The sequence below is a fragment of the Geotrypetes seraphini genome, chromosome 11, assembly GCF_902459505.1.
Source record: "Geotrypetes seraphini chromosome 11, aGeoSer1.1, whole genome shotgun sequence".
Lineage (NCBI taxonomy): Eukaryota > Metazoa > Chordata > Amphibia > Gymnophiona > Dermophiidae > Geotrypetes > Geotrypetes seraphini.
The window spans coordinates 85380511-85407340 of record NC_047094.1 but is presented as its reverse complement, the minus strand read 5'-3'; the positions used below and the strand labels follow the sequence as shown (position 1 = coordinate 85407340).

The 26830-nt window shown below is 44.7% G+C and overlaps 1 protein-coding gene across 2 annotated transcripts in view; it reads right to left on the bottom strand.

The window, feature by feature from the left end:
* The window catches only part of MYT1 (myelin transcription factor 1), a 345874-nt gene that overhangs the window by 160651 nt on the left and 158393 nt on the right, over positions 1-26830 (bottom strand). For both annotated transcript variants that reach the window (XM_033914908.1, XM_033914909.1), the window contains exon 4: positions 26218-26251. In XM_033914908.1, coding sequence (XP_033770799.1) covers positions 26218-26251 — 34 coding nt within the window. The remainder of the gene's footprint in view (positions 1-26217; positions 26252-26830) is intronic.

The following is a 26830-nucleotide window of genomic DNA, read 5'->3' as shown; positions in this document are numbered from 1 at the left end:
TAAATTCATTCTTTGCCTCTGTCTTCACCAATGAGGACACTATAACACTGCCAGAAACAGGGAGGGTATTCAACGGAGTCATAGAGGAAAGCCTCACCACAGTGAATGTGGATTTGGACAAGATATACTATCAGACTGACAAACTAAAAAGTGACAAATCCCCTGGACCGGATGGAATTCACCCGAGAGTATTGAAGGAGCTTAAGGTTGAAATTGGGGAACTATTACAAATCCTAGCTAACATGTCAATTAGAACCGGGCAAATACCAGATGACTGGAAGATAGCGAATGTCATCCCAATATTCAAAAAAAGATCGAGAGGAGAACCGAGCAACTATAGACCTGTGAGTCTTACGTCGGGTCCTGGGAAGATGGTTGAAGCGCTAATTAAGAATAGCATAATGGAACACCTGGAAAAGCACCTAATGAGAGCTAGTCAACACGGCTTCAGGAAGGGGAAATCATGTTTGACGAATTTACTTCAATTTTTTGAGATAGTGAACAAACAAATCGATAGCGGAGACCCAGTGGATATAATTTACTTGGACTTCCAGAAAGCGTTCGACAAGGTTCTGCACGCAAGGCTCATGAAGAAACTACTAAGTCACGGAATTGATGGAGACGTACTCAGATGGATTGGCAAATGGCTTGCAAACAGAATGCAGAGGGTAAGCATAAATGGGAAATTCTTGGACTGGGAGATGGTGACTAGTGGCATGCCCCAGGGCTCGGTTCTTGGGCCCATCTTGTTCAATATCTTTATAAATGACCTGGAAAAGGAAACAACAAGTAATATAATCAAGTTTGCAGATGACACAAAACTATGTCGGGCAGTTGGCTCACTAAGAGACTGTGAGGATCTTCAGAAGGATTTGAACCAGCTGGAGAAATGGGCGGACAAATGGCAGATGAAGTTTAACACAGAAAAGTGCAAAGTGATGCACCTGGGCAGGAAAAACAAGGAACATGAATAGAAAATGTTAGGCGTAACATTAGGCAAAAGCGAACAAGAAAGGGACTTGGGGGTTCTGATAGACAGGAACCTGAAGCCGTCGGCTCAATGCACGGCAGCGGCAAAGAAAGCAAACAGGATGTTGGGCATGATAAAGAAGGGGATCACGAGTAGATCAGCGGACGTTATAATGCCGCTTTACAGAGCAATGGTCAGACCACACTTGGAATACTGTGTCTAACACTAGTCTCCATACCTAAAGAAGGATATAACCCTGCTGGAGAGGGTGCAGAGGCGAGCCATGAAACTAGTAAAAGGTATGGAAAATTTGAGCTACAAGGAACGCCTAGGAAAACTGGGACTGTTCACCCTCAAAAAGAAGAGGCTGCGAGGGGATATGATAGAGACTTTTAAAATATTAAAAGGATTCGACAAAATAGACCAAGAAACATCGTTATTCACTTTCTCAAATGTGACACGGATAAGAGGTCATGGACTGAAACTGAGGGGTAGTAGGCTCAGAACAAATGTCAGGAAGTTCTGTTTCGCACAGCGAGTGGTGGACGCTTGGAATGCTCTCCCGGAGGAGGTTGGGATGGAGACTACCATTCTAAGATTCAAGCGCAAGTTGGATTCACACCTTCTTGCAAATCACATTGAGGAATACAGGTAATCAAGGTCTCCATCAGGGAGCATCTAGCTTGGCCTCCGTGTGTGCGGGTCGCCGGACTAGATGGACCTAGGGTCTGATCCGGTGAAGGCGTTTCTTATGTTCTTATGTTTTTATGAGAGTGTTTCCCTTAGTGTCAGTGAAAAGGGTAACACCAGCAAAAGATGGAAAAACATGTCAAATGAATTCAAGCAGTCACTGGAGAAGGAAGGAGATAGAATTTATTGAAAATCCAACACAGCCTGTGTTTTGGCAGATTATTTGCATTAAGGGTTTTCAAATTGTCTCCTGGTTCCACTACTAATATGCATTCAAATATAGAGAACTATAAAAATCACATCAAGTCGATAGGCATGGCAAAAATACTGTGATCTTTTTTGGTTCTCCATACTGGACATCCATATTACTAGTGGAACCAGGAGACAATGTAATAGCCCTGTTGCAGGCAATCCACCAAAACATGGGCCCTGTTGAGTTTCCAATAAATTATGTCTCCTTCTCCTTGTGGCTGCCTGAATTAATTAGGCGTTTACTAAAATCCACATGGACAAAGTATAAACTAGTTTTGTAGACAATAAATTGTGGTAGCTTTGCATATCTAAAATAATAAACTCACTTTAAAAACTCAGCCTCATGTATTAAATATCTAGCTTTTGATGTATTTCTCAAATGCCTATTTCTATATGTCTCTTTAGAGTCTTATTCTATCTGGCTTTAGAAGCTGGACAAGGTTAAGCTTGACCACTACCTATGCTGAAGACCCCAAGGAACAGAGGTTTTAGGTGGAAGTGTCCTGATAATGTGAAGGGGGCATTTTTGAAAAAATAAAAGTCTAAGCTCAACTTGGACGTTTTCAGCTGGACATCCAAAGTTGGAGGAACAGAAATGGCAATTTTCGAATGGAAAACTGCTGGACATCCAAATATAATTATTTTTTTGAAAATCATCTACTTAGATGTCTTGGCCACCAGGACGTCTAACTTTATACTCCATTTTCAATCAGAAATACATCCATGTTGAAAACATCCAAATGCAGACCATTTGAGCATTGGAGGGGCCAGCATACTAATGGACTGGACAGACAAACATCCCAACAGAGCAATGGAACACTGTAGAGGGCACTGCTGTAAACTTCACATAAAGGGTGCCAGATGTATATCTCACCATAACTCCCTTATAATTTATGGTGAGCCCCCCAACCCCTCCCCCCAAAAACCCCTACTATACCCACCTGTGTACCACCCCAATAGCACTTATGGCTGCATGTGGCACCTATATGGCAGTATAGTAGAGTTTGGGTGAGCTCACATGTTCTATCATAAATGTAGTGGCTAGAGTGGCTTATGGGACTTGGTACTCCTCTCTATGGTTAACTAGCCCACCCACCCACCAGGACACATGGAACGCGCTTCCGGAGGTTGTGATAGGCCAGAGCACACTACAGGGTTTCAAGGAAGGTTTAGATAGGTTCCTAAAGGATGAGGGGATTGAGGGTTACAGATAGATGTAGAGGTAGGTTACAGAAATGGTCAGGAACCACTTCACAGGTCACAGACCTGATGGGCCGCCGCGGGAGCGGACTGCTGGGCGCGATGGACCTCTGGTCTGACCCAGTGGTGGCAACTTCTTATGTTCTTACTTAAGACACCTGTGTGCAGCTCTACTAGGCTTTCCTATACCAGGTGCTGATGTTCTGGAGACAGGTATGCACTTTTGTATTCTGATCTTTGTGGGTGTGAGGGGATCCATGAGCACTGGGGAGTGTAGGGGTGTCTTACCTTGATACATGCAGTGTTCATCTGGTCAGTTTGGGCACCTTTGTAGCACTTAGACTCTTTTAAAATAGGTCTAGTTCCAAACGTCTAAGTTCCGTTCATGATGTCTTGAAAAATGTTTGATTATCGATGCAAGATGTCCAAGTCTAACCCATCTTTAGGCATGCCCAAAGCCTGCCTATAACATGCCTCTACCGTGCCCATCTCGTGGCTCTGGACGTACAGAGGCTGCGACACCTCGCTAGACGTCCAGAAAGGCGGTTTAGATTATTGGCACTTGGATGTCCTGGCGATTAGGACATCCAAGTGTCAATTTAGGATGCTTTTTGGACATCTATGTTTTTTGATTATGAGCCCGAAAGTCTGATCTTTCTGTTCATTAGCGCTGTAAAATCCAGTCCTGTAAATCAGGCCTAGAATATGATAGGTCTGAGCTACTCCCCATAATACATATTCTACAGAGAGTTGTGAAAGATCCTTGTGCTGTGTGTGCTCTTTGTGAAGGAGAATTATCTAGAGAATTCTTTACAGAGAAACAGAGGTAGATCTCTTCCTTCTCTGCTATCTATAACTGGAAGGAGTTTGGTCCTGTTTGTTCAGTGTTGCTGATCCTAAGGTCTATTTAATTTTAGCTGGCTTTCATCCTACTGACTGAAAAGGGTTCTGTCTAGGATTTTCAGTGACTGTATGCCCAGGAAGAAGCGTTCCTCGTTTCATACACACCAACAAGTGCTTCTCTGAATAAGGCCTATTCAGCAGGAAACAAGGAAGTATCACTAAAGATACTTGTGGACTTGTCCGGCATTTACAGGCTGAATAGGGATAGTACTATGAATTGTATTGCTCATTATAAAGTATGTTTCACATGTGCAAAATGTCTATTATAAAACTGCTGAATCCCAATATAAACGACTGGGTTAGGTCAAAAAAGCCTAGTTCCAAAAAACGGAATCACAAATAAACAGATAGAGGAACCAGTTCAAAAAATACTTTCCACTTTCAACGGTGCTCAGAATCCAAGATGGAATGTAAGAACTCAGAGTGGGGGATTAACCCCTACCAGAACTCTTGTGGTATCTATCATTGCACCATGACTGCTGTGAAAAGTTGTTTTGAAACATTGAATACAATAAGTGATACTTTGTAACTTGCACACTTTCAAATTGCTTATAATGTATGAATGATTCAAAGGTTAAGTAACTTAGCTGAAGATTGCTGCTAGCGTTAGTTTGGCTGGGTCCTGACGCGTTTCGCCTTACTGGCTTCCTCAGAGAACCCGCATACAATCTTGCCTGAAGATGCGAATATTGTCATACGTGCAGCAGATAAGGGCGGGGGTATTGTAGTTCAGGATACTGAAGCTTATGTGGCTGAAGCCCGTAGACAGCTTAGTGATAGACAGTATTATCAAGCATTACCCCGCGACCCTACTGTAGATATTGCTGACCTTATCCACCACACTCTCCTGCAAGCATTAGAGAATGGGACTATCACAGACAGAGAGTATCGGTTTCTCCATCAAAAGTACCCTACTATTCCGGTGATATATTTTGTTCCCAAAGTCCATAAGAATTTCACCTCTCCTCCAGGGCGTCCCATAGTGGCCGGCATAGGGTCCGTGTTGGAACCTCTGTCGGACTTTGTAGATTTTTACTTGAAACCTTTAGTCTCGGGTGCTAAATCATATATCAAAGACACCACTTCTATGTTAGTTTGGTTACAGGAGTCACACTGTATTCCTCAGGGGGCTCTTATGGCCACTCTAGATATTCAGGCTTTATACACTAACATCCCTCAAGATAGTGCAATTGAGGTAGTACGTAAATATCTTGGTACTTTACAGATGTCTAATGCCAAAGTGGAGTTCTTAGTCACTATTGCCAGCATTGCATTAAGACACAATTATTTTATGTTTGATGCTGAATTTTTTCAGCGATGGGGGCCACTATGGCACCATCTTTAGCGTGTTTGTATGTATCAGATTTTGAGGAGTCTTTTATTTATTCATCTGTATACGCTTCCGAGCTTTTTGTATGGAAGCGGTATATAGATGATGTATTTCTGATTTGGACAAACACTTTGGAGATGTTTCACCAATTTTTGAGTTGGCTTAACACATGCAACCCCCATTTACAATTCACAGCAAGTACCTCATGTACCAATATAGCTTTTTTGGACATTCAGATTTCCATTCATGAGGGAGTTTTCAATACGTCTATACACCGTAAACCTACAGATCGTAACACCTTGCTTCATTATGACAGTTACCATCCTCGTCATTTGAGGAATAATTTACCTGTAGGCCAGTTTTTGAGGCTCAGACGGTTGTGTAGTACCAAAGACGAATATAAACTCCGGTCTGTTGACATGTGGAATCGTTTCAAAGAACGTGGATATCCTTACAGCATTATAAAAAAGGCTTACAAACGGGCCTTATATGCCCATCGTACATACCTGTTGCAACAACCCCCTACACAGTCTGAGTCACGCATGGTGTGCACGTTACCTTATTCATACAAAGTTTTCAACATCAAAAAAATCATCAATGCCCATTGGCACATTCTTCAGGTTCATGAATGTTTAGCACAACCCCCTCTTTTTGCATATTCCAGGGGAAAGAACTTACGGGACAGTGTGTCCCCTTCACAATTCACGAGTACAGCAGTGGTGCCTGCAACTTTACCATCTAAAGGACATTTTAAATGTGGCCATTGCATTGTTTGTGCACAAGCATTGGAAACTTCATGCATTCGTCATCCTAGATTACCTAAGAAGTATGTTTTACAACAGTACTCAGATTGTGATACTCAAGGGGTTGTTTACATGATTTTGTGCCCATGTGGTCTTCTCTATATTGGACATACTACCAGAAGTGTTAAGACTCGCATCATCGAACATATGAGTAAAATCAGGAGGGGAGATATTAATGCTCCACTTGTGCAGCATTGGTTGGCCGTTCCGCACCAAGTACAGGAATTACAATTTTTGGTTTTAGAGGTGGCTCATTGCAGGAGAGGAGGTGATTCTCAAACTTGGCTTTGGAAGCATGAACAGAGCTGGATCTTTCACTGGCAGACAGTGACTCCTTTGGGACTGAATAAAGAAGTGGAGTGGTGGGCGTTTCTCCACTAGTTGATTGACATCTCTTCTCAAGCATAAATATCGGGTGCTCAGCTGAGCGCTCATGTCACAGGAAAAGAAAATTTCACTGATTTCAAACCAGGTACATTGCCTCCTGCGCCGAGAGTTTGGTATGAATTTGAGTTTTTTATACCCATTTTTACATGTACCATATTTTTCTGTCTTTCTTAGGATAAATAACAATATGCAAGAGGAAGCCAGTAAGGCGAAACGCGTCAGGACCCAGCCAAACTAACGCTAGCAGCAATCTTCAGCTAAGTTACTTAACCTTTGAATCATTCATACATTATAAGCAATTTGAAAGTGTGCAAGTTACAAAGTATCACTTATTGTATTCAATGTTTCAAAACAACTTTTCACAGCAGTCATGGTGCAATGATAGATACCACAAGAGTTCTGGTAGGGGTTAATCCCCCACTCTGAGTTCTTACATTCCATCTTGGATTCTGAGCACCGTTGAAAGTGGAAAGTATTTTTTGAACTTGTTCCTCTATTTGTTTATTTGTTATTATAAAACTGCGGCATATACATGTGTAAAAATATTTAATTTTTACATACAAATTTATATATATGTAACATTAGGGCAGAGCCGCAATGTACATGTGTACTTTAAAACAAACAAACAAACATGTGTACACACTTAAAGGGTCATTTTAAAAGGATTCACCTATTCGTAGGTGCTGATAATACAACAACCTTCTGGAGCCCTCACACTGCCCCCTGTGCCAAGGCTACCATAGGGATGGGGAGCACTTTTTGTGCCCTCATATCCCTGGTGCCTGCAGGATGGCTCATTTGGTGTGTACTAAAATCCACATGGACAGAGTAAACAATTTATTCACATTTATTTTTTTCACTCCACCAAGGATTTTGTAGACATCTATCATATAGTAACATAGTAGATGACAGCAGATAAAGACCTGTACAGTCTTTCCAGTCTGCCCAACAAGATAAACGCATAGCATAAGGTATGATGTGATACCGTATATACATACTTGATCTTGATTTGTCCTTGCCATTATCAGGACACAGACTGTAGAAGTCTGCCCAGCACTGACTTTGCATCTCAATTACTGGTGTTGCCATCTAATCAACTCTAAGCTTGTTTGGGTCCATGCCTTCCATACAAACTTCCTTTGTGTTAATCCCTAAGCCATCTCTTCTCAAAGCTGAACAGTCATCATAACTACTTTAGCCTTCCTTATGACAGTTTTTCCTTCCCCTTAATAATTTTGGTTGTCCTTCTCTGTACTTTTGCTACCTCTGCTTTGTCATTTGAGATGCACCAACCAGAAGTGTGCACAATACTCAAATTGAGGCCACACCATAAAGCAGTGTCCTGCAAACTTTCTCGAGCTGTGGCACACTAAACATAGTGCCAATGACTCTAAGCATCTGGAAGTGCACAGATGTTGCCGTGATGACATCACGTGCATGTGTGATGTCATCACGTCAACATCTGTGCATGCGTGAAGGCCCTCCAGATGGGCCCTGAGAGGCCAGTGTGGGGTACCAGCAGGGAAGAGGGCTGGAGAGAAGGAGAGGTGCTGGCACCAGCTGATTGCCTATAGGACATGCCTCTCACCATGAGAGGCACGTCCCGTAGGCAGTCAGCCAGCGCCATGGCAAACCTGAAATCTCAGGAGACACACAGTTTATGATACACTGCCATAGAGTAATACAGAGGCATTATAATATTCTTTGTTATATTCTCTACTAGAGGTCTGCATGGGAACGGGGATCGCGGGAATCCTGCGGGTCCCGCAGGAATCCCTCCATGTTTACAAGACGCCCATGGGGAACCCCGATCAACGGGACTCCCACATGGACCCCCCTGGGCCATGGGACTCCCACGGGGATGGAAACGGGGTTCCACTTCCTGAGGCATACCTAAATTCTGGTGATGTAGCTGAAATTTTAGAGACCAATTCAGCGCTGCAGCGGGAACAGCCATGCTGAGCAGTAAGCTCAGCATGTACACAGCTGAGAGCCTTGCTTGCTGATTGGTCGGCAAGGCTAGAGCGGGAAGACAGAGGGTGTATTTAGTGAGCCACCCAGCACCCCGAAGGCCCCAATACTGGTGAGACTTGAAGACACTAACCTGAGGAGGAGACAAGGAATCGAGTGATTTTTTTTCAGACCCAAGCCGAGGACAGAGCAGCAGTGAGCACAGCGGGCAGGAGGAGGTGCTTCAGAGAGGCAGAAGGATTCGGCAGCCAGCAGGCAGGAGGAGGTGCTTCGGAGAGGCAGGAGAATTTGGCAGCCAGTGTGAGCAGCAGTGCGCACAGCAGGCAGGAGGAGGTGCTTCATAAACGCTCCAGCACCGGCAGTCAGGCACTTAACTTAAACATCAAAGAAACTATGGAATTGATGATCCTGATGAAATCTTTATTTGAAAAAGGTGCAGATGACTTCAATGATATCTGTGGCTGGTGTAGAATTATGGAATACCTTGCCTGGTATCTTGCGGTTCTGTACGGGGAGGACAAATTTTTTTAAAATGTTGAAAACTCAATTATTTGCCAATGCCTTCTTATGCTAAGGTATATTTCAGTTGATAATCGCCTTTCAGAATTTTTTGACAGCAATGTATGATGTAAAGCTTGCTTGTATTTCTGAATGGATTGAATTTGCGTTCTATCCCTGTTCACAACAGGGACGACCATGATGTTGTTTAGAGATGTCTATGTTATATGTGGTAATCATAGAGAAACAAGATTTTATGGGAGCCCGAGACCGAGTGTCGAAGGGCGGAATATAATACGGGGCTGGTAAGCCTCCGCGTTGCTCGTCGGCGGGGCAGTCGGAGGGGCAGAAAGAAAAAAAATAAAAATAAAAATAAGCGTGATGGCTGATTGGCCTGGTAAAAGGCAAAAGCCAACTTTTAAATTTGATTGGTCGGGTAACAACGTGCTTGTGAGGTGAGGGGATAAAAGGGGGAGGGCCTTGGAGGACTCAACCGTTTGGGTCCTCCAGGGCGTTTTTTTGCCGGCTCCCGTGTCTTTTCGGCGGCGGCATGGCGGCGAGATCGGCTGCGGTGGCCTCGGATGTGGCCGAAATTTCCATTGGTGCAGGCGATTCCCTGCTGGAGGACCCTGAAGACCAGGTGGGTTCGGGAGGTTTAGCGATGCAGGGCAGGCCGTCCCGCAGGTCAAAAAGGGATGCCCTGTCGGCCATCGCGATCGCGGCCTCCTCGGGCCGCGTGGCAGGACGATCTTCGGCGCCTGAGGCGCCCGCGGATGGGGCTGCGCCGCGCAAGGCGTCGGCGAAGTTGAAGCATGGTGGGCGGGGCAAGTCGGGCGGGCGGCAGGCCGTTCGGCCGGTAAGCAGCAGCTCAGGGGGTCCTAGTTTGCTGCCGGGGATGGGGAGTGTGGCTCTGGTTACCCAGCAGGCTTCCGGTGACCAGCCTGAGCCTGTAGCTCTTTCTCTCCCCATTTCCGGTAGTAGTGGTGCTGCGGGGCAGGCATCCCCCTTTTTTGGGGTGGATGGGTCTGCCCATTCTGAGGGGGGGGGTTTTCGCGAGCCGCCCCAGCCATCCACTAGCTGGGGTGTTGGACCGTGGGGTGCTGGTTCTGGGGGGCCTTATGGAGTCCCTTATGGGGCTTTCCCGTGGGGTCCCGGGCAGCAAGGGTGGGGTGCTGGGCAATAGGGATGGAACCCCGGCATGTTTTCTCCGTTTTGGGGCGGGAGTGTTGTTCCCGGGTGGACTGGCGGGCCCCTGCCGTGTGGGGCTGGTGGTGCTGGTTGGGGGGTGCCTGGGGGTGGTTTCTTGGGCTCTGTTCCTGGTTGTGGTTTTTCTTCACAGAGTCCGTTGGTCGTGCCGGAGAGCCAGTGGAGCGCAGTTGGCGGTGTTCCTGGTCCATCGGCAGGCAGCGTTGGCGTGGTATCTGATCGGCAGCACGGCGAGAGAGCTTCGGTTACTTCGGCATCGGAGACAGTAGCTGTTGGCGGTGGCGTTGCTGGTCCCTTGGTTGATGTGGCGGTTGCTGGCTGTGGCGTCGCTGTTGTGGAGCGTCCATCTGTATCCGCGGCGGAGGTTGTTTCCGGTGGCATCTCCGTTCCTGTGGAAGACCCTGCTGTTGCGGGTAAGGCGGCGCCTGCTTTGGTTGCTGGGGGGAAATCCGGTAAGAAAGGGGGTAGAGGGAAGCGGAGGCGCAGGCGTGAGTCTTCTTCATCTAGTCAGTCCTCTTCTTCGTCCTCCTCTTCTTCGTTGGCCTCCTCTTCTTTGGTTCTCGGACCGGTGAGGGAGGCTGGTTCTGCGGGGGGCGGCGCTGTTGCTCCACAGGGTGAGGGTCGGGGTGCGCCCACTTTGGTGGTCCTGACCGAATTTTGGGAGCGGGTGCCGCGTACTTTGCGGCGTAAGATTAGGCGGCGTTCGTGCATTGATATTTTTCGTCTTCTGGAGGGTAGGGTGCATTGGCGGAGCCGTAAGAAGTCGAAGCGGGATGTGGGTTCTTCCAAGCCTTTTCCAGTTGCGCGGTCTATCCTTAATTGGATCCGTTCGTTTATGCGGCTTGCTAGTGTATGGGGGCGTGCGCGTCCTAGTGACTATGGCTTATTGCTTGCTTATGCCGATTCTGTGCTTGACGCGTGCCAGCGTTTCGGGGGCTGGACGTGGTTGAACTATGATGAGGCGTTTAGAGATAAAATGGAGGAGAATTCTCATATGTCATGGGGAAAGCAGGATGTTAACCTATGGCTAACGCATATGTCCTCCAAGTCTGGGGCGGTCTCTGGGAGCGGGGGTCGCGTTCCGGTGGGCGTTTCGGGTGGCGGACGGCCCTTTCGGTCCGGGATGGGGGTGGGATCCGGTGGGGGAGCAGGTAGTGACGTCTGTTGGAGATTCAACAAATCGAGTTGCTCCTTCACAGATTGCAGGTTTCGTCACGCCTGCTCTCAATGTGGGCAGCCTCATCCCTTGCTTAAGTGTCCCAAGAAACCGACTGCGGGGCCCTCGAGCCTGGGCAAGTAGCGGTGCCGTTCCCACACCGGTTTTGGTGAGTGCGTTGGGTCCTTGGCTGCGTCGTTACCGGCCAGAGCGCGTCGGTTCTCTGTTAGAGCGTGGGTTCTCAGTCGGTTTTGAGATACCTTTTCAGGGCGAATTGTCGGGGGCGCGGTTGCGCAACGCGTCGTCGGTTACTCAGTTGCGTTCGGTAGTACGTAATAAATTGGGGGAAGAATTGCGTTCGGGGCGTATTGCCGGTCCTTTCCGTGAGCGACCTTTTCCTGTTATGATGGTGTCTCCGTTGGCGGTTGTTCCTAAGAAGGAACCTGGTAAGTTCCGCCTCATTCATAATTTATCTCATCCTGTTGGGTGTTCTGTTAATGACGGTATACCACGTGATTTGTGTACGGTGCGGTATTCTTCAGTGGACTGTGCCGTGCGGCTTATCCTCAGGGCTGGCCGGGGGTCCCTGTTGGCGAAGGTGGACATTCAATCTGCCTTCAGGTTATTGCCCGTTCACCCTCAGTCTTATCATTTGTTGGGGTTTCGTTTTGAGGGTGCCTATTTTTATGATCGATGTTTGCCCATGGGATGTTCTATCTCTTGCGCTTATTTCGAGATGTTCAGCACGTTTCTTCATTGGGTGGTTGTTGAGCGTGCTGGGTTGGACGCTGTGGTACACTACCTCGATGATTTTCTGTTCATAGGCCCTCGTGATTCGGACGAATGTGGGCGACTTAAAGGGGTTTTCGAAGCGATGGCTGACGAATTTGGGATACCTTTGGCGATCGACAAGTCTGAGGGTCCAGTTATGTCCCTGGTTTTTCTAGGGATTGAGTTGGATTCGGAGGCGCTGGTAACTCGGCTGCCGGTGGTCAAGGTTCGGCAGTTGCTCGATCTTATTGGGCGTGTGTTATCTGCCCGTAAGTCTACCTTGCATGTTGTTCAGTCGCTTATTGGCTCCCTTAATTTTGCTTGTCGGGTGCTTCCAATGGGCCGCGTTTTTTCGCGTCGGCTGTCTGCTTCCACGGCTGGGGTACGGGATAAGCGGCATTTTTTGCGACTGTCGGCTGGGGTTCGGGCGGACCTCCGCATGTGGGCTTGTTTTTTGCAAGATTTTAATGGTTGCTTGCCTATGCAGGCCCCGGAGGTGTCTAACGGGGATTTAGAGTTATTTTCCGATGCGGCAGGAGGAGTCGGTTTTGGCCTTTACTGTCAGGGTGCCTGGTGTGCTGAGCGTTGGCCCCAGGATTGGGTGGCTCGGGGTATCACACGTAATATCACGTTGTTGGAATTGTTTCCCTTCATTGTAGCATGTGAACTGTGGCCCGATAAATTGAGGGATAGGCGTGTACTTTTTTGGTGTGATAACCTTGGGGTTGTGGAGGTTGTTAACAGGCAGACGGCTCACTGCCTGTCAGTTGCTGTGCTGGTCAGGGAGTTGGTTCTGCGCTGCTTGCGTCTTAATGTCTTTCTTCGGGCTCGGCATGTGCCCGGTTTGCAGAATGGCATTGCTGACGCTCTCTCCCGTTTCCATTTTTCACAGTTTCGTCGACTCGCGCCGGAGGCTCACGTGGAAGGTTTGGCGATGCCGGAGAATTTGTGGAGCCTGGTCGAGAAGGAGTGTGGGAAATGCTCCGTTTGTCGGTAGCACCTGCGACTTGGTCGCATTACTCAGCTGGTTTCCGGGTGGTTTCTAACTTTTTGTTCAGCAGGGGTTGGGTTCCGGGGCATGTGGCCGAGTCCTTTCTTGAGGATTTCGTGCTGGACTCAAGCAGAGCTGGTGTCTCCAAACGGGTGGTTCAGGGACGGTTGGCGGGGTTTGCCTTTTTCTGTCGGGCTTTGGGTTGGAATTGTCCTTCCTCGGGTTTCGTGGTTCAGCGTTTGCTTCGTGCAATGGGCAGGGTTGTTCCTCCTAGGCCTGATTCGCGCTTGCCGATTCAGCATGGCTTACTCGTTCGGCTTTTATTGGTTTTACCTGATCTGGCCCACTCGTCGTACGAGTCGTCCCTTTTTCGGGCGGCTTTTTCACTTGCCTTTTTTGGGGCGTTGCGTGTGGGGGAGTTGTTGGTCAGTGTTGCTGATAGGGCCAGAGGGCGTGGGTTGTTGGTTCACCATGTGCGGCTGGGAGTCGCTGAGGTGCGAATCTGTGTGGCTAGTTCTAAGACGGATCAGGCCGGCCGTGGCCAGTGGTTAGTTCTTCATCGGGTGGTGGGTTGTGTTTCTTGTCCAGTTGTTTGTGTGCGCAAATTTTTGTCCGTGCGAGTTGCGGTTTCCCCTGTCTTATTCGTTCACGCGAACGGGTCCTCTCTTTCCAGATTCCAGTTCCTGGCGGTGCTTCGTTTGGCCTTGGTGCGCTGTGGTGAGGAGCCTAGTCGTTACGGCACTCACTCGTTTCGGATTGGTGCAGCTACCTGTGCCCGTGCTGCTGGTATGTCGGAGGATGGCATTCGGCGGTTGGGTCGCTGGGTGTCTGGGGCCTTCCGCGGTTATATTAGACCGTCCGGTGCGGTTATGGGACCTGGGGGTAGCTCAGAGGGTCGGTAGTGTTATTGTGGGGTGGTGGGGTGTGTATTTGTTCTGTTTGTGGCTCATTTGTTTTGTCTTTCAGGTGCTGGTCGGAGCAGTTCCGTGTGGATAATCGGCCATTCTTTTGTGCACTGGGCCGGAGAGAGGTCATTGTTGCGTCCTGGAGGTCGTCACCTCGGGCTGGGCCATCTGGGTGTTCAAGTATCTTGGTGGGGTCAGCGTGGCATGAGATGGTATTAGCTCTTGCCGTTCTTGTCTCATTTGCGGGATTGCCCTCGTCGTCCGGACGTGCTCATTATTCATTTGGGGGGCAATGATGTTGATTCACTGTCGGCCCGACAGTTAGTTAACGTTATTAAGGACGATTTGCGGGTTCTTTTTGCTTGGTTTCCGGGCACACATGTGTTGTGGTCGGACGTTATTCCGCGCCCGCGGTGTCTTGCGTCCCGTCGGTGGACTAGAGGGTTGGCTAAGTTTAACCGTCAGGTGGGAAAGTGGGTCGAGTCGCAAGGCGGTTTACAATTGTTGCATGGGTGGGTTGACGTTGGTTGTGGTGGGCTTTTTCATGTTGACAGGGTGCATTTGTCCGATATCGGGTGTGATTTACTCTTGGATGATTTCGCGGTGGGTTGCGAACGCGTTTTGGGTTTGGGTTAGCCGCTGCTCTGTTGTTTGGGGGGGGGCCTGTGGGACCACAGGCCTGTGGCGGATCTCCCGAGCTACTCGGTCATTGGGGCTCATCGGGTGATGAGCGGTGGGCCGGCGGGGTGCCGTGCCTGGTGGGTCAGGTGACCCGGATAAAGGGGCATGAGGGACATGCCACCCCTCTGACCCTTGTTGAAGTGGCAGGGTCGAGGGCACAGAATGTTTGTTTTGGTAGCTCGGGGAGAGCTCTTGTTTTATGTTAATCAAAGTTGTAATGAAATTATAATATGTTAATTTACTATTAATAAACTGAGCTGCGGCTAATTACCAAATATAGAGTTGGCGTGTTTTTGTTGAATAGGTAGGATGAGTGTCAGGGGATCTAGGATAGGGGTTACAGGGAACAGGGGAGCTCATCCAGATCCTGTTATTAATGGGAGCCCGAGACCGAGTGTCGAAGGGCGGAATATAATACGGGGCTGGTGAGCCTCCGCGTTGCTCGTCGGCGGGGCGGTCGGAGGGGCGGAAAGAAAAAAAAAAATAAAAAAAATAAGCGTGATGGCTGATTGGCCTGGTAAAAGGCAAAAGCCAACTTTTAAATTTGATTGGTCGGGTAACAACGTGCTTGTGAGGTGAGGGGATAAAAGGGGGAGGGCCTTGGAGGACTCAACCGTTTGGGTCCTCCAGGGCGTTTTTTTCCCTCCCACCCTCCCTTTGTTTTCTTGTTATCAGGGGTAGCCCGGGTGCGGATCTCCCGAGCTACTCGGTCATTGGGGCTCATCGGGTGATGAGCGGTGGGCCGGCGGGGTGCCGTGCCTGGTGGGTCAGGTGACCCGGATAAAGGGGCATGAGGGACATGCCACCCCTCTGACCCTTGTTGAAGTGGCAGGGTCGAGGGCACAGAATGTTTGTTTTGGTAGCTCGGGGAGAGCTCTTGTTTTATGTTAATCAAAGTTGTAATGAAATTATAATATGTTAATTTACTATTAATAAACTGAGCTGCGGCTAATTACCAAATATAGAGTTGGCGTGTTTTTGTTGAATAGGTAGGATGAGTGTCAGGGGATCTAGGATAGGGGTTACAGGGAACAGGGGAGCTCATCCAGATTCTGTTATTAATGTATGTGCTGTGGAAACCTCATAGTTGTATGTGGTATATAAATTTTTAAATAAATAAAATATAAAACACAGTAAAAAGATTTCATCAGGATCAATTCCATAGTTTCTTTTGTGTTTGCGCTGCTGTTTTCCTTTTGGAATCTCTTTGATGGAACCATTTTTTTTTGTTTTTTGTTCAGGTAATTAACTTATAAACCCCCTATTACTAAGGCGCTAGCCAATTTAGCGCATGCTACATGCTAATACGTCCATAGAATATAACGCATTAGCGCATTAGCATATAACGCATATAATGCATATAACGCATTAGCATTTAGCGTGCGCTAAATCAGCTGGCGCGCCTTAGTAAAAAGACCCCAAAGTTAGGCCAGGGGGATACTGGAGCCGAAGAAAGAGCTGAGCTTGGCTGGTAGTCTTCAAACTGTGACTGTTACAAACTGTTTTGCAGTGCATTGCTTTTCATCCATTATTACACAATACTGATGTTATTAACAGCTGATTGGAATATTTGTTTATATTGTATTTTATTGTTGGTTTAAATAAACTAAGACTTAAAAAAATAATCAAAACTGTCAGAAGTAATTGCTGCTTTTTATGGGGACAGGCAACTTTTATAGGGGGACAGGCGGGGACGGAGGGGATTCTGGCGGGGATGGATGGGAATGTGTGGGATTTCTGTCCCCGTGAAACTCTCTACTCTCTACCCTTTTTCTAATAATTATTAACCATTCCGTTTGTTTGTTTTTGTGGTCACTGTCACCACACACTGAACAGAATATTTCAATGTATTGTCCATGATTACATTACATTACATGAGAGATTTCTGTTCCGCCATTGCCTTGCAGCTCAAGGCGGATTACAAAAGAATTACAAAAAAACGTATTACAAGAGGAAGATATCTGGTAATTTCTAGAGGAGATAAAGAGTAGATGAGGTTGCTTTGGGGAATCGGGAAGGTATTGGGAAGTGGGAAGGAGCTAGTGGTATTAAGTCGTTTGCAGGAATTTCTTGAAAAGTAGCGTCTTTACTTCTTTTCTGAATGTTTTGTAGTCTCGGGTCATAAGTAGTAGATTGGAGATTTTGTTGTCGAGTTTTGCTGCTTGTGTGGCTAGGAGGCCATCATATAATTTTTTTCCCTTTGACTTCTTTGATTGGAGGGTGCGTGAATGGAATGTGGGTTTTCCTGTGTCTAGTTGATGTAGTTTGGATGAGACGGTTGTTCAGGTAGGTTGAGCTGTCGTTGTTTATGGTTTTAAATAGTAGACAGTAGAATTTGAATAGTATTCTTACCGGAATAGGAAGCCAGTGTGAGTTGCGGTATGCCTTCATGATGTGGTTGTGTTTCCTCAATGAATATATATGTCTCAGTGCTGTGTTTTGGATTGTTTGTATTGTTTTATCATTGTTGCTGGACAGGGGAGGTAGAGAATGTTGCAAAAGTCTAAGAGACCTAGGACTAGGGATTGTACTAAGAGCCAGAATTGTGTTCTATTGAAGAATTTTCAAACTTGTCTTAAGTTTCTCATAACTGCGAATGATTTCTGTATTGTTTTATTGATTTGTGGTTGCATGGTGCAGCATCTATCTATCGTCATTCCTAGTAGTTTTAGGGTGGGTTGAATGGGGTAATTGATTGAGTTAATTTCTATATTGGTTATGGTTGGGACTTTGTTATTTTCAAGGAGGATGAATTTTGTTTTGTCTGGGTTCAGCTTCAGTTTATGATCTTTCATCCATGTTACTACTGTTTCTAGTGTTTGGTGTAGTGTGTGTCATAGAGGGCTTGGGTTGATCTAAAGGTATGAGAATGGTGATGTCTGCATAGCTATATGAGGTTAGGCCTAGTTTGTCCAGGCAGGCACCGAGGGAGGCAATATAGAGATTGAAGAGAGTAGGGGATAGTGGGGATCCTTGGGGTACGCCGCAGGGGTTGGACCAAGGTTCTGATTTTTCTTTGTCCGACTTTACTCTGTAGGTTCTGGCTTTTAGGAATCCTTCAAACCATGAGTATACCTTATCAGTGATACCTATTGTGTCCAAAATTTGCAGTGGGGTGTTATGGTCTACCAGGTGAAATGCTGCAGTCAGATCCAGTTGTATGAGCAGCATTTTTTTTTTCCTGTGCTGAGGTGTTGTCTTGCTGTGTCAACAAGGGAGCCTAGTAGTGTCTCTATGCTGAAGTTGGTTCTGAAGCCGGATTGCATGGGGTGGAGCATGTTGTGGTCTTCCAAATAGTTAGTGAGGAGTTTGGCTACTAGCCCTTCTGTTAGTTTGACATAGAGAGGTATTGAGGCAATGGGTCTGTAATTGGATGGTTGATCCGTTGCTCCTTTAGAGTCTTTTAGGATCGATGTGATGATGATTTCGCTGAGGTCATTTGGGAAAAGGCCATCTGTGAGCATGGTTTGTATCCATTGTAGGAGAAGGGCACGGAATTTTGTGCTAGCGGTTTTTAAGAGATATGGTGGGCAGTGGTTGAGGTCACATGATGCATGGCTGTACTTTCTGTAGAATTTGTTAAGGTCGGACCATTGTAAAGAGGGACCAGGTTCTGTCTGCAGCCGTTGATTATTTTTCTGTGGGGGGTATTGTGATTTCTTTTAGGTGGGTTGGGGTACCGTTGAGAGTAGCTCTGGCATTTGTAATTTTGTTCTTGACATGTTCTGCTAAGAGGGTGGCTGGGGGGGAGGTATTGTTAGTGGTCAGGTAGGGTTTGGTGTCAGTTAGCTCTTTTAGTATTTGAAATTGTTTTTTAGTGTCTTGAGTTACTATGCCTATTAAGTTGGAATAGTGTGCTTTTCTCTTATCCTTTAGTTGTAGTTTGTATTGTTTGTTTAGTTTTTTCCAGGCGGTTTTTGTATGTTCTAGGTTAGTTTTTCTCCATTTTCTTTCTAATCACCTAGATCTTTTTCCTGAGTGGTGACTCCTAATCTGAATCCTAGCATCATATAGTTATAATTTGGGTCATTCTTCCCAATATGCAAGTCTTTGCAATTGTTCACATTAAAATTCCGATGTCCAGTCTTTCAGCCTCCAAAGATCTTCCTGCAATTTGATGGAGCTCTTCTGCAGTTTAGCTTTGAATAATTTTGTCTGCAATTTTGTTCACCTCACTTATCATTCCCATTTCCAGATCATTTATAAATATATTCAAAAGCACTGGTTCCAATACAGATCCCTGTGGTTCTTCACTAATCACCTTTCTACGCTGTTTTCTATCCTTTAACAAACTTTCTGAAAATCTAAGTACACCATGGGACTCATTTTCAAATCATTTAGACACACTATGGCTTTTTGTCTGTCTAAGTGTTTTGAAAATGAGCCCATAAATCAACTTGCCAGTATTCAAGTATACGTATTCAGTACACATGTATAAGTATGCATATACACATATGCACATAACTGATACATACACCCTATTCTATGAGTAAATACCAATTTGCAATGCTATGTAATTTGCAGGTGAGCGTTCACATTAGAAGTGTATGTGGGGGACATATTATGGTCATCATCCCCATCTGTCCCCAGCCAATTCTTTTCCGTCTCCACCCTGTCATTCCTCATACCATCCCCACTCCATCCCAATAGTTTTATTTCCCATTAGAGAATGACACGGTGACAAAATTCATCACCGTTCCCGTGGATAACCGTGGGAAATAATCCCATGTCATTTTCTAGTGTCTATTTCAACCTTGGTCCTTCTACACCAGCATTCTTCAAAGCAAAGCTTGTGGGTCAGTGGTTGTACCCAATTATACTCTGATTCTTCCCTCTCTCCTTAAAGAATAACATGAAGATGGTTTCCCGCGGTTATCCGCGGGGACGGGAACGGTGATGAATTTTGTCACCGTGTCATTCTCTACTTCCCATCTCCATCCCTAACCTGCATTTAACAGGTCTTGTAATGTCTTCCTACCACCCTGCAACCTCAATTTATGCCCTCTAGTTTTACCATTTTATTTATTTAACAAATTTATATCTCAATTGAAAAAATAGCTACATAAAATCCAAGTAAAATCAGTAACACCATAACAGACAATGATATAATATAAATTACTCATTTTGCATTTTCTGCTTCTTATTAGGCAATACTTCACAGCTACTTAAAAAAAAGCTTCCTCAAACAGGGATGTTTTTAAAAGCATTTTAAAACACTGAATGTTACCCACCATCCTCAACTGTCCGACTAGGTTATTCCATATATTCACCCCAGCTATTGAAATGGCCTTTGTTCTAGTATCAACGTATTTCACCGATTACAAGCCATCCATTGATTCATTGCCTTTTCAGAGCTCATTGAATTACGTGGATGATACCGTGTCATAGTTTGTAATAGATACCAAGGAATTCTGTTATGAAAAGCTTGAAAAATCAACACCAATACTTTGAATACAATTCTGCTCTTACAGGCAACCAATGCAGTTGCTGCAAGAGGGGAGGGCGGGGTTCAAACTTACCACCTCCACAAATAAGCAATGCAGCAGCATTTTGTATCACCTGCAATGCTCTACACTTTGAGGCTACCATCTCCAAGTATAGAGTATTGCAGTATCATACTTTGAACTACAATTCAAAAATCATATCTTGATAACTTCAGTTTCAGTTTACTTAAGAGCTGCATTTGAAAAAATGATGACTTAACTACAGATAAAACTTGATCTTTCATGGATAAGATTGAGGCCAACCAGACACCCAAGATTTTGATTTTCTTCTTCCCTGGAATTTTCATGGCACTACTTCAATTTCCTCTGGCCATGCAGGGTTCTCTACTCTACCTATCATTAGCAATTCTGTTTTGGATAAATTTAGAGCCAATTTTTGGCATAACATCCACACGTTCACAGCTTTTAAACAAAGTGTCAACTTATTCTTCACTCTGCCAATCAGACACAGAAAAAAAGAATTGGATATCATCTGCATATAATCAGTAGCTAACATTCAACGCCAAAAAACATTACCTAGAGAGGCCAGAAACTGATTAAAGAGTAATGCCAAGAGTGCCGATCCCTGCCGTATTCCTTTACATAGTGGCAGGAATTTAGAAACTAACTCTATATCTGACTTGATCTATTCTGGAAACAGGAAATAAACCAATCATATGCTGAGCCACCAATTTGAAAGCTGATGACACGTCTAACGATACAACACAAAAAGTTTCATTTTTCTCCAAGCCCAATCTCAATTCAACATTAGAAACTAACAATATTTCAACACTGTGTCCTGATGGTAAAGAAGCAAATGCTCTTGATCAACAAAGTCTTACTATAATAAGAATGTGCATTTCTTGAATTATTATATGTACATCTACTTATTTATTGCACTGTTGATAGTTGGAAAATCAATAAAGAATATAAAAAAAACAATAAAAAAAACAAACAAAGTCTTCCAAATGTTTTAAAACTACTTTCTCAATGATTTTTCCTACAAAGGGTAGTACCGTAATGGGCTTATAATTCTCAATAACAGTGTCTTCTAGATTTTCCTTTTTCAGCACAGTTGCAATTTTCAGCAACTCTGGCATTTTTCCAGTTTCTAAAGATTTATTACAGATAAAGGAGAAAGAAAGGGTATAGATAAAAAAAGAAAAGGGGTTTGAAGGATATAAAGGATTAGGGAAGAACAAGTTCTAGACTAAAGATCACTTTACAGGTCATGGACCTGATGGGCCGCGGTGGGAGCGGACCGCTGGGCGCGATGGACCTCTGGTCTGACCCAGCAGAGGCAAATTCTTATGTTATGTTCTTATTAACATGGCCACACGCCTGCCTAGTTCCCTTCTCTGGAAAAGAATTGATTCTACTGTATATTAATACCTTTCAAAAATTTAACTTTATGGATATTTGGGAGCCATTGGCTAAATTTTGTAAAGAAGAATAATTTATTTTATTTTATAGACTTGTAAACATACACATCCAGGGTGGGTTGGTGGGGAGGGGGGAGGGAGTTGCATTGGAACTTGATTCAGGGTACATATGGATAGTTTCTTGTGGGTTTTATTTTATTTGAGTATTGGGTGGGAGGGTGGGGAAAAATTTAATTGCATATTAATGTCTGAAAGTGTATTGTGCTTGTCTTGTGATATTTTATGTATTGAATTACTTGTTGCACAATTGTAGTTTGAAAATCTAATAAAGAGATATATATTAAAAAAAAAACCAAAAATGTAAATATCTGTATCATATCACCCCTCCCTCCTCTCCTATAGAATATACAGTACATATTCAGATCTTCCAGTTTCTTCTTGTACGTCTTTTGGCACTACCATTCAAGACATTCTTGATGCCTCTTTATAGAATTACTCTCTGTGAGTCTACTACTGAGATTTATGTATAGTAGCTGGGTTTAACCATGGCCTGTGAGCAATAGCTGAATGGCACACTTCCTTAGTGCATTTCTAACACTGGCTAGAACATCTGAGCTGTAAGAAAACATCTAACAAGTAAAGTATTAAAGTGATGTTCTATTTAAAAAGACATAGACCCTCTAATTCTATAAATGGCAAGTGTACAATTGCACACGTAGTTATATAATATAACCACTTATGCGTCCCTTGATTGATGTTAAATATCAATAATTGGGCATAACTAGCACTAAATGGTACTAATTAGCAGTTATTGCATATGCGTTTTGACCCTGTTTTATAAAGTGTGTGTACAAATTGTCTATTAACATGGGAGGGGCATAGGCAGGTTATGTGCAGTTCAATTATTCTAGCACATTTTATAGCATACTATCAGTTTTGCGTGCATGCACGAAACATGAATTTATACCTGCCATAGACATGGCATAAGTGGTCATGCCTAAATGTTGGTGGGTAAATGATCACTTATGCTAGTATTTTATATTATATTATAGAAGACAAGCTTAACACATGAAATTTAGTTGCCTAACTTTAAGTGATCATTCTTGAATTGACCCTACAATGTTCTCGATTCTTTGCTTATGAGTCACATCCAGTGCACTACTTTTTAGATTATCTTTTCTTTCTTTACTGGTTGTCAGGAAAATATGAGTCACAGAGATAAAAACATCAACCAAGTCTGAAAGGAATGGAAAAGGTCAAAAACGGATGAAAACTGGAATAAGCACATCAACGCAGGTGTCATAAGGCGGTAAAAGGGTCCAAAAGAGACAATGAGGAAAAAAATAGCCATGTTGGTGAAAAACTTCAAGCCATTCCTTCGATATATTAAGGGGAAATGACCCGTGAAGGAAGCAGTGGGGCCGTTGGATGACCAAGGAATGAAGGGAGTGCTAAAGGAGGACAAAGCCATCGCCGACAAACTGAACACATTTTTTGCATCTGTGTTTACCGAAGAGGATATACACAACATACCGGAAGCCAACAGGCTATATGTGGGAAACAAAGACGGGAAACTGACAGGATTGACGGTCAGTCTAGAAGAGGTATGCCGGTAGATTGATAAGCTTAAAAATGATAAATCCTCAGGACCGGATGGCATCAAGGAACTGAAAGGGACTATAGCTGAACTGCTTCAACTGATAGCCAATCTGTCAATCAAGTCGGGAAGGGTTCCAGAAGACTGGAAGGTGGCAAATGTTACGGCGATCTTCAAGAAAGGTTCGAGGGGTGATCAGGGAAACTACAGACCAGTGAGTCTGACCTCGGTACCAGGAAAGATGGTAGAGGCGCTGATAAAGGACCGCATCATTGAGCACCTTGACGGAAACGACCTGATGAGGACCAGCCAGCATGGCTTCAGCAGAGGAAGATCTTGCTTGACGAACTTGCTGCACTTCTTTGAGGGAGTAAACAGACCGATAGACAAGGTAAACAGACCCAGTCAACATTGTATATCTGGATTTTCAGAAGGCTTTCGACAAGGTTCTACATGAACGACTACTTGGAAAAATTGTGAGTCATGGAATCGAGGGTGAAATACTCATGTGGATTAAAAATTGGCTGGCGGATAAGAAACAGAGAGTGGGAGTAAATGGACAATACTCGGACTGGAAAAGCGTCACCAGTGGAGTGCCGCAGGGTTCAGTGCTTGGACCCGTGCTCTTCAACATATTTATAAATGATCTGGAAATTGGTACGATGAGTGAGGTGATTACATTTGTGGACGATACAATGTTATTCAGAATAGTGAAGACGCAGGAGGATTACGAACATCTGCAACGTGACATAAACCCGCTCGAGAAATGGGCTGCGACATGGCAGATGAGATTCATTGTGGATAAGTGTAAGGTGATGCATGTCGGTAGCAAAAATCTTATGCACGAATACAGGATTTCAGGGACGGATTTGGAGAGACCCCCCAGGAAAGTGACTTGGGAGTACTGGTCGACAAGACAATGAAGCCGTCCGCCCAATGCGTGGCGGCAGCGGCGAAAAGGGCAAACAGAATGCTGGGAATGATTAAGAAGGGGATCATGAACAAATCGGAGAGAGTTGTCATGCCACTGTACCGGGCCATGGTACGCCCTCACCTGGAGTACTGCGTCCAGCACTGGTTGCCATACATGAAGAAGGACAAGGTACTACTCGAAAGGGTCCAGAGAAGAGCGACTAAAATGGTAAAGGGGCTGGAGGAGTTGCCATACAGTGAGAGATTAGAGAAACTGGGCCTCTTCTCCCTTGAAAATAGGAGACATGATAGAAACATTCAAGATACTGAAAGGAATAGACTTAGTAGATAAAGACAGGTTGTTCACCCTCTCCAATGTAGGGAGAATGAGAGGGCACTCTCTAAAGTTAAAAGGGGATAGATTCCGTACAAACGTAAGGAAGTTCTTCTTCACCCAGAGAGTGGTGGAAAACTGGAACACTCTTCCGGAGGCGGTTATAGGGGAAAGCACCATCCAGGGATTTAAGACAAAGTTGGACGGGTTCCTGTTGAACCAGTACGTAAGCAGGTAGGGCTGATGTCAGGGCACTGGTCTTTGACCTGGGGGCCACTGTGGGAGCGGACTGCTGGGTACGATGGACCGCTGGTCTGACCCAGCAACAGCAAATTCTTATGTTCTTATGTCTTTAAACATAAACATAGACATTGCAGGGAGATGACTTAGCCCATATGTATAGGAAGGCACTTCCAAGAAGGAGAAGCAAAAGTCAGAGACAAGTCACATAAGAACACTCTCTGGATAGATTTAAAAGCAACTTAAAATGCTTTCTTTTTAAAAATGCCTTTGATCTTTAGTTCGTTAAGTCAGATGTTTTTCATTTTATTTGACGTTTCTCCTTCCTACAGAGTTAATATTCCTTCTTTTCTTGTGCTTTCTTTTTCTTTAACCTATTTTCTTTCCATTGGTTTCTAAGGGCCTCCTTTCTCTCCGTTTTCTTCAGTCTTCTTCTTACCCATCCTGTTGTCCTTCCCCTATCTGTCTTCTTTCCTATCCAATATTGTATTTTGTCCCCTCCTCTCCTTTTGGTAAGATAAGTCCTGTGCGTCTTTTGTACGACTGATATATGGTACCCCCTGACTGTTGTAAATTTTTTTATCAATGTTCATCGCTTTGAAGTATGATTAAGTGATTTATCAAATTTTAAATAAAATTTGACACTTGAACACAAGTACAGTAAAAGGCAACTTTATTGACAAATTAATTCTTAGAAGCAAGACCCGATGTTGACATTGTCATACCTCTGCTGCACATGGATGGCAAAAAAACATGGCTACATCAGGTCTTGTTTCTACGAATTATTTTGTCAATAAACTTGTCTTTTACCATACTGGTGTTTTGTTTTCTTTGCCCTCTTTGGGACTTCTGGTGTCTGTGAGATATTTTCAAGACATTCTGTTAATTCTATACTACGGTATTTCAACATTGCAGAGTTTGTTTTAGAAGCATCTACACAAATAAATAGTATAGATTGGACAGATACATATATAATTATTTCAGAAAGCCACTATTTTCATGTCTGTATGACCTGGACACAGAGATTCAAAAGGGCATAATCAAAAAGAATTCCCTCTTGGCTTTTGCACCTCTTCAAATTAAGTATGAATGTTATGAGAAGGTTCCTTTTTTAATAATCTCCCATTTTTAAAATAATCTCTGCCTTTCAACTTAAGGGTTCCAACATAAGAGTAATGGGATTTTATATACTGCCTTTCTGTGGTACAGTCAAAGCAGTTTGCAACTTATATGCAGGTACTTTTCTGTCTCTATTGGGCTTTACTACTTCCTGTATCTCCTTATATGGAAGAATGCCCCTTAGTTCTACTACTGCAAGACTATTGTTAGAAATCATTCATACCATTTTGGATTGAAACACCAACTCTGATGCAATAACATAGTAACATAGTAAATGACGGCAGAGAAAGACTTGAATGGTCCATTCAGTCCTGATTTCCATTAAATAGGGTTATTGCACAGCTCTATCATGAAATCCTGTACTGATGAAGAGAAAGTAGAGAAATTTTTGGTATGATGGGCACATATCATTGCATCTCCTGTCCATTTTCCTTACCTCACTTCTTGACCTATGAGTTCCAGGGGTACCACTGAGGAAAGACACAGGAAAGAAAAGAGTTAATCAATTTAATAAACACAACTGCTAAGTACAATAAAAATCTGCCATCCTTTATAATTCATTAATGACTTGTTATTTTACTGCTCATGAATAACTCTGGTTGCTGTAGAAACAATGAGTAGAGATTTGGGGGTCAATATTCAAATGTGCTTCTCTGCTTAACAGATCCTGCTATCCAAATAAGTGCAACTGGCTGGGCTTTTCAGAGGTACTGTCTGGATCAGTGGCGTAGCGAGGGTAAGGGGTGTCTGGGGCAGTGGCGCCCCTCCCCTGCCCTCTTCTTTGTCTCCCCCGCTCCTTCCCCACCCCCCTGCCATGCGCACGCATGCCCCTTCCCTTCCCCCATAACTCTTTAACTTTCTTGGCGCGAGTAGCATCACCAACCTGCTGCCTGCGTGAGTGTTGGCTCTCCCTCTGATGTCACTTCCTGGGCGTGGGACCCGGAAGTAATGTCAGAGGGAGAGTCGACCCTGATGCGAGCAGTAGCTTAGAGTTGCTGCTTACGCCGGAGAAGAGCTAGAGGTATGGTGGGGGAAATGAAGGCATACGC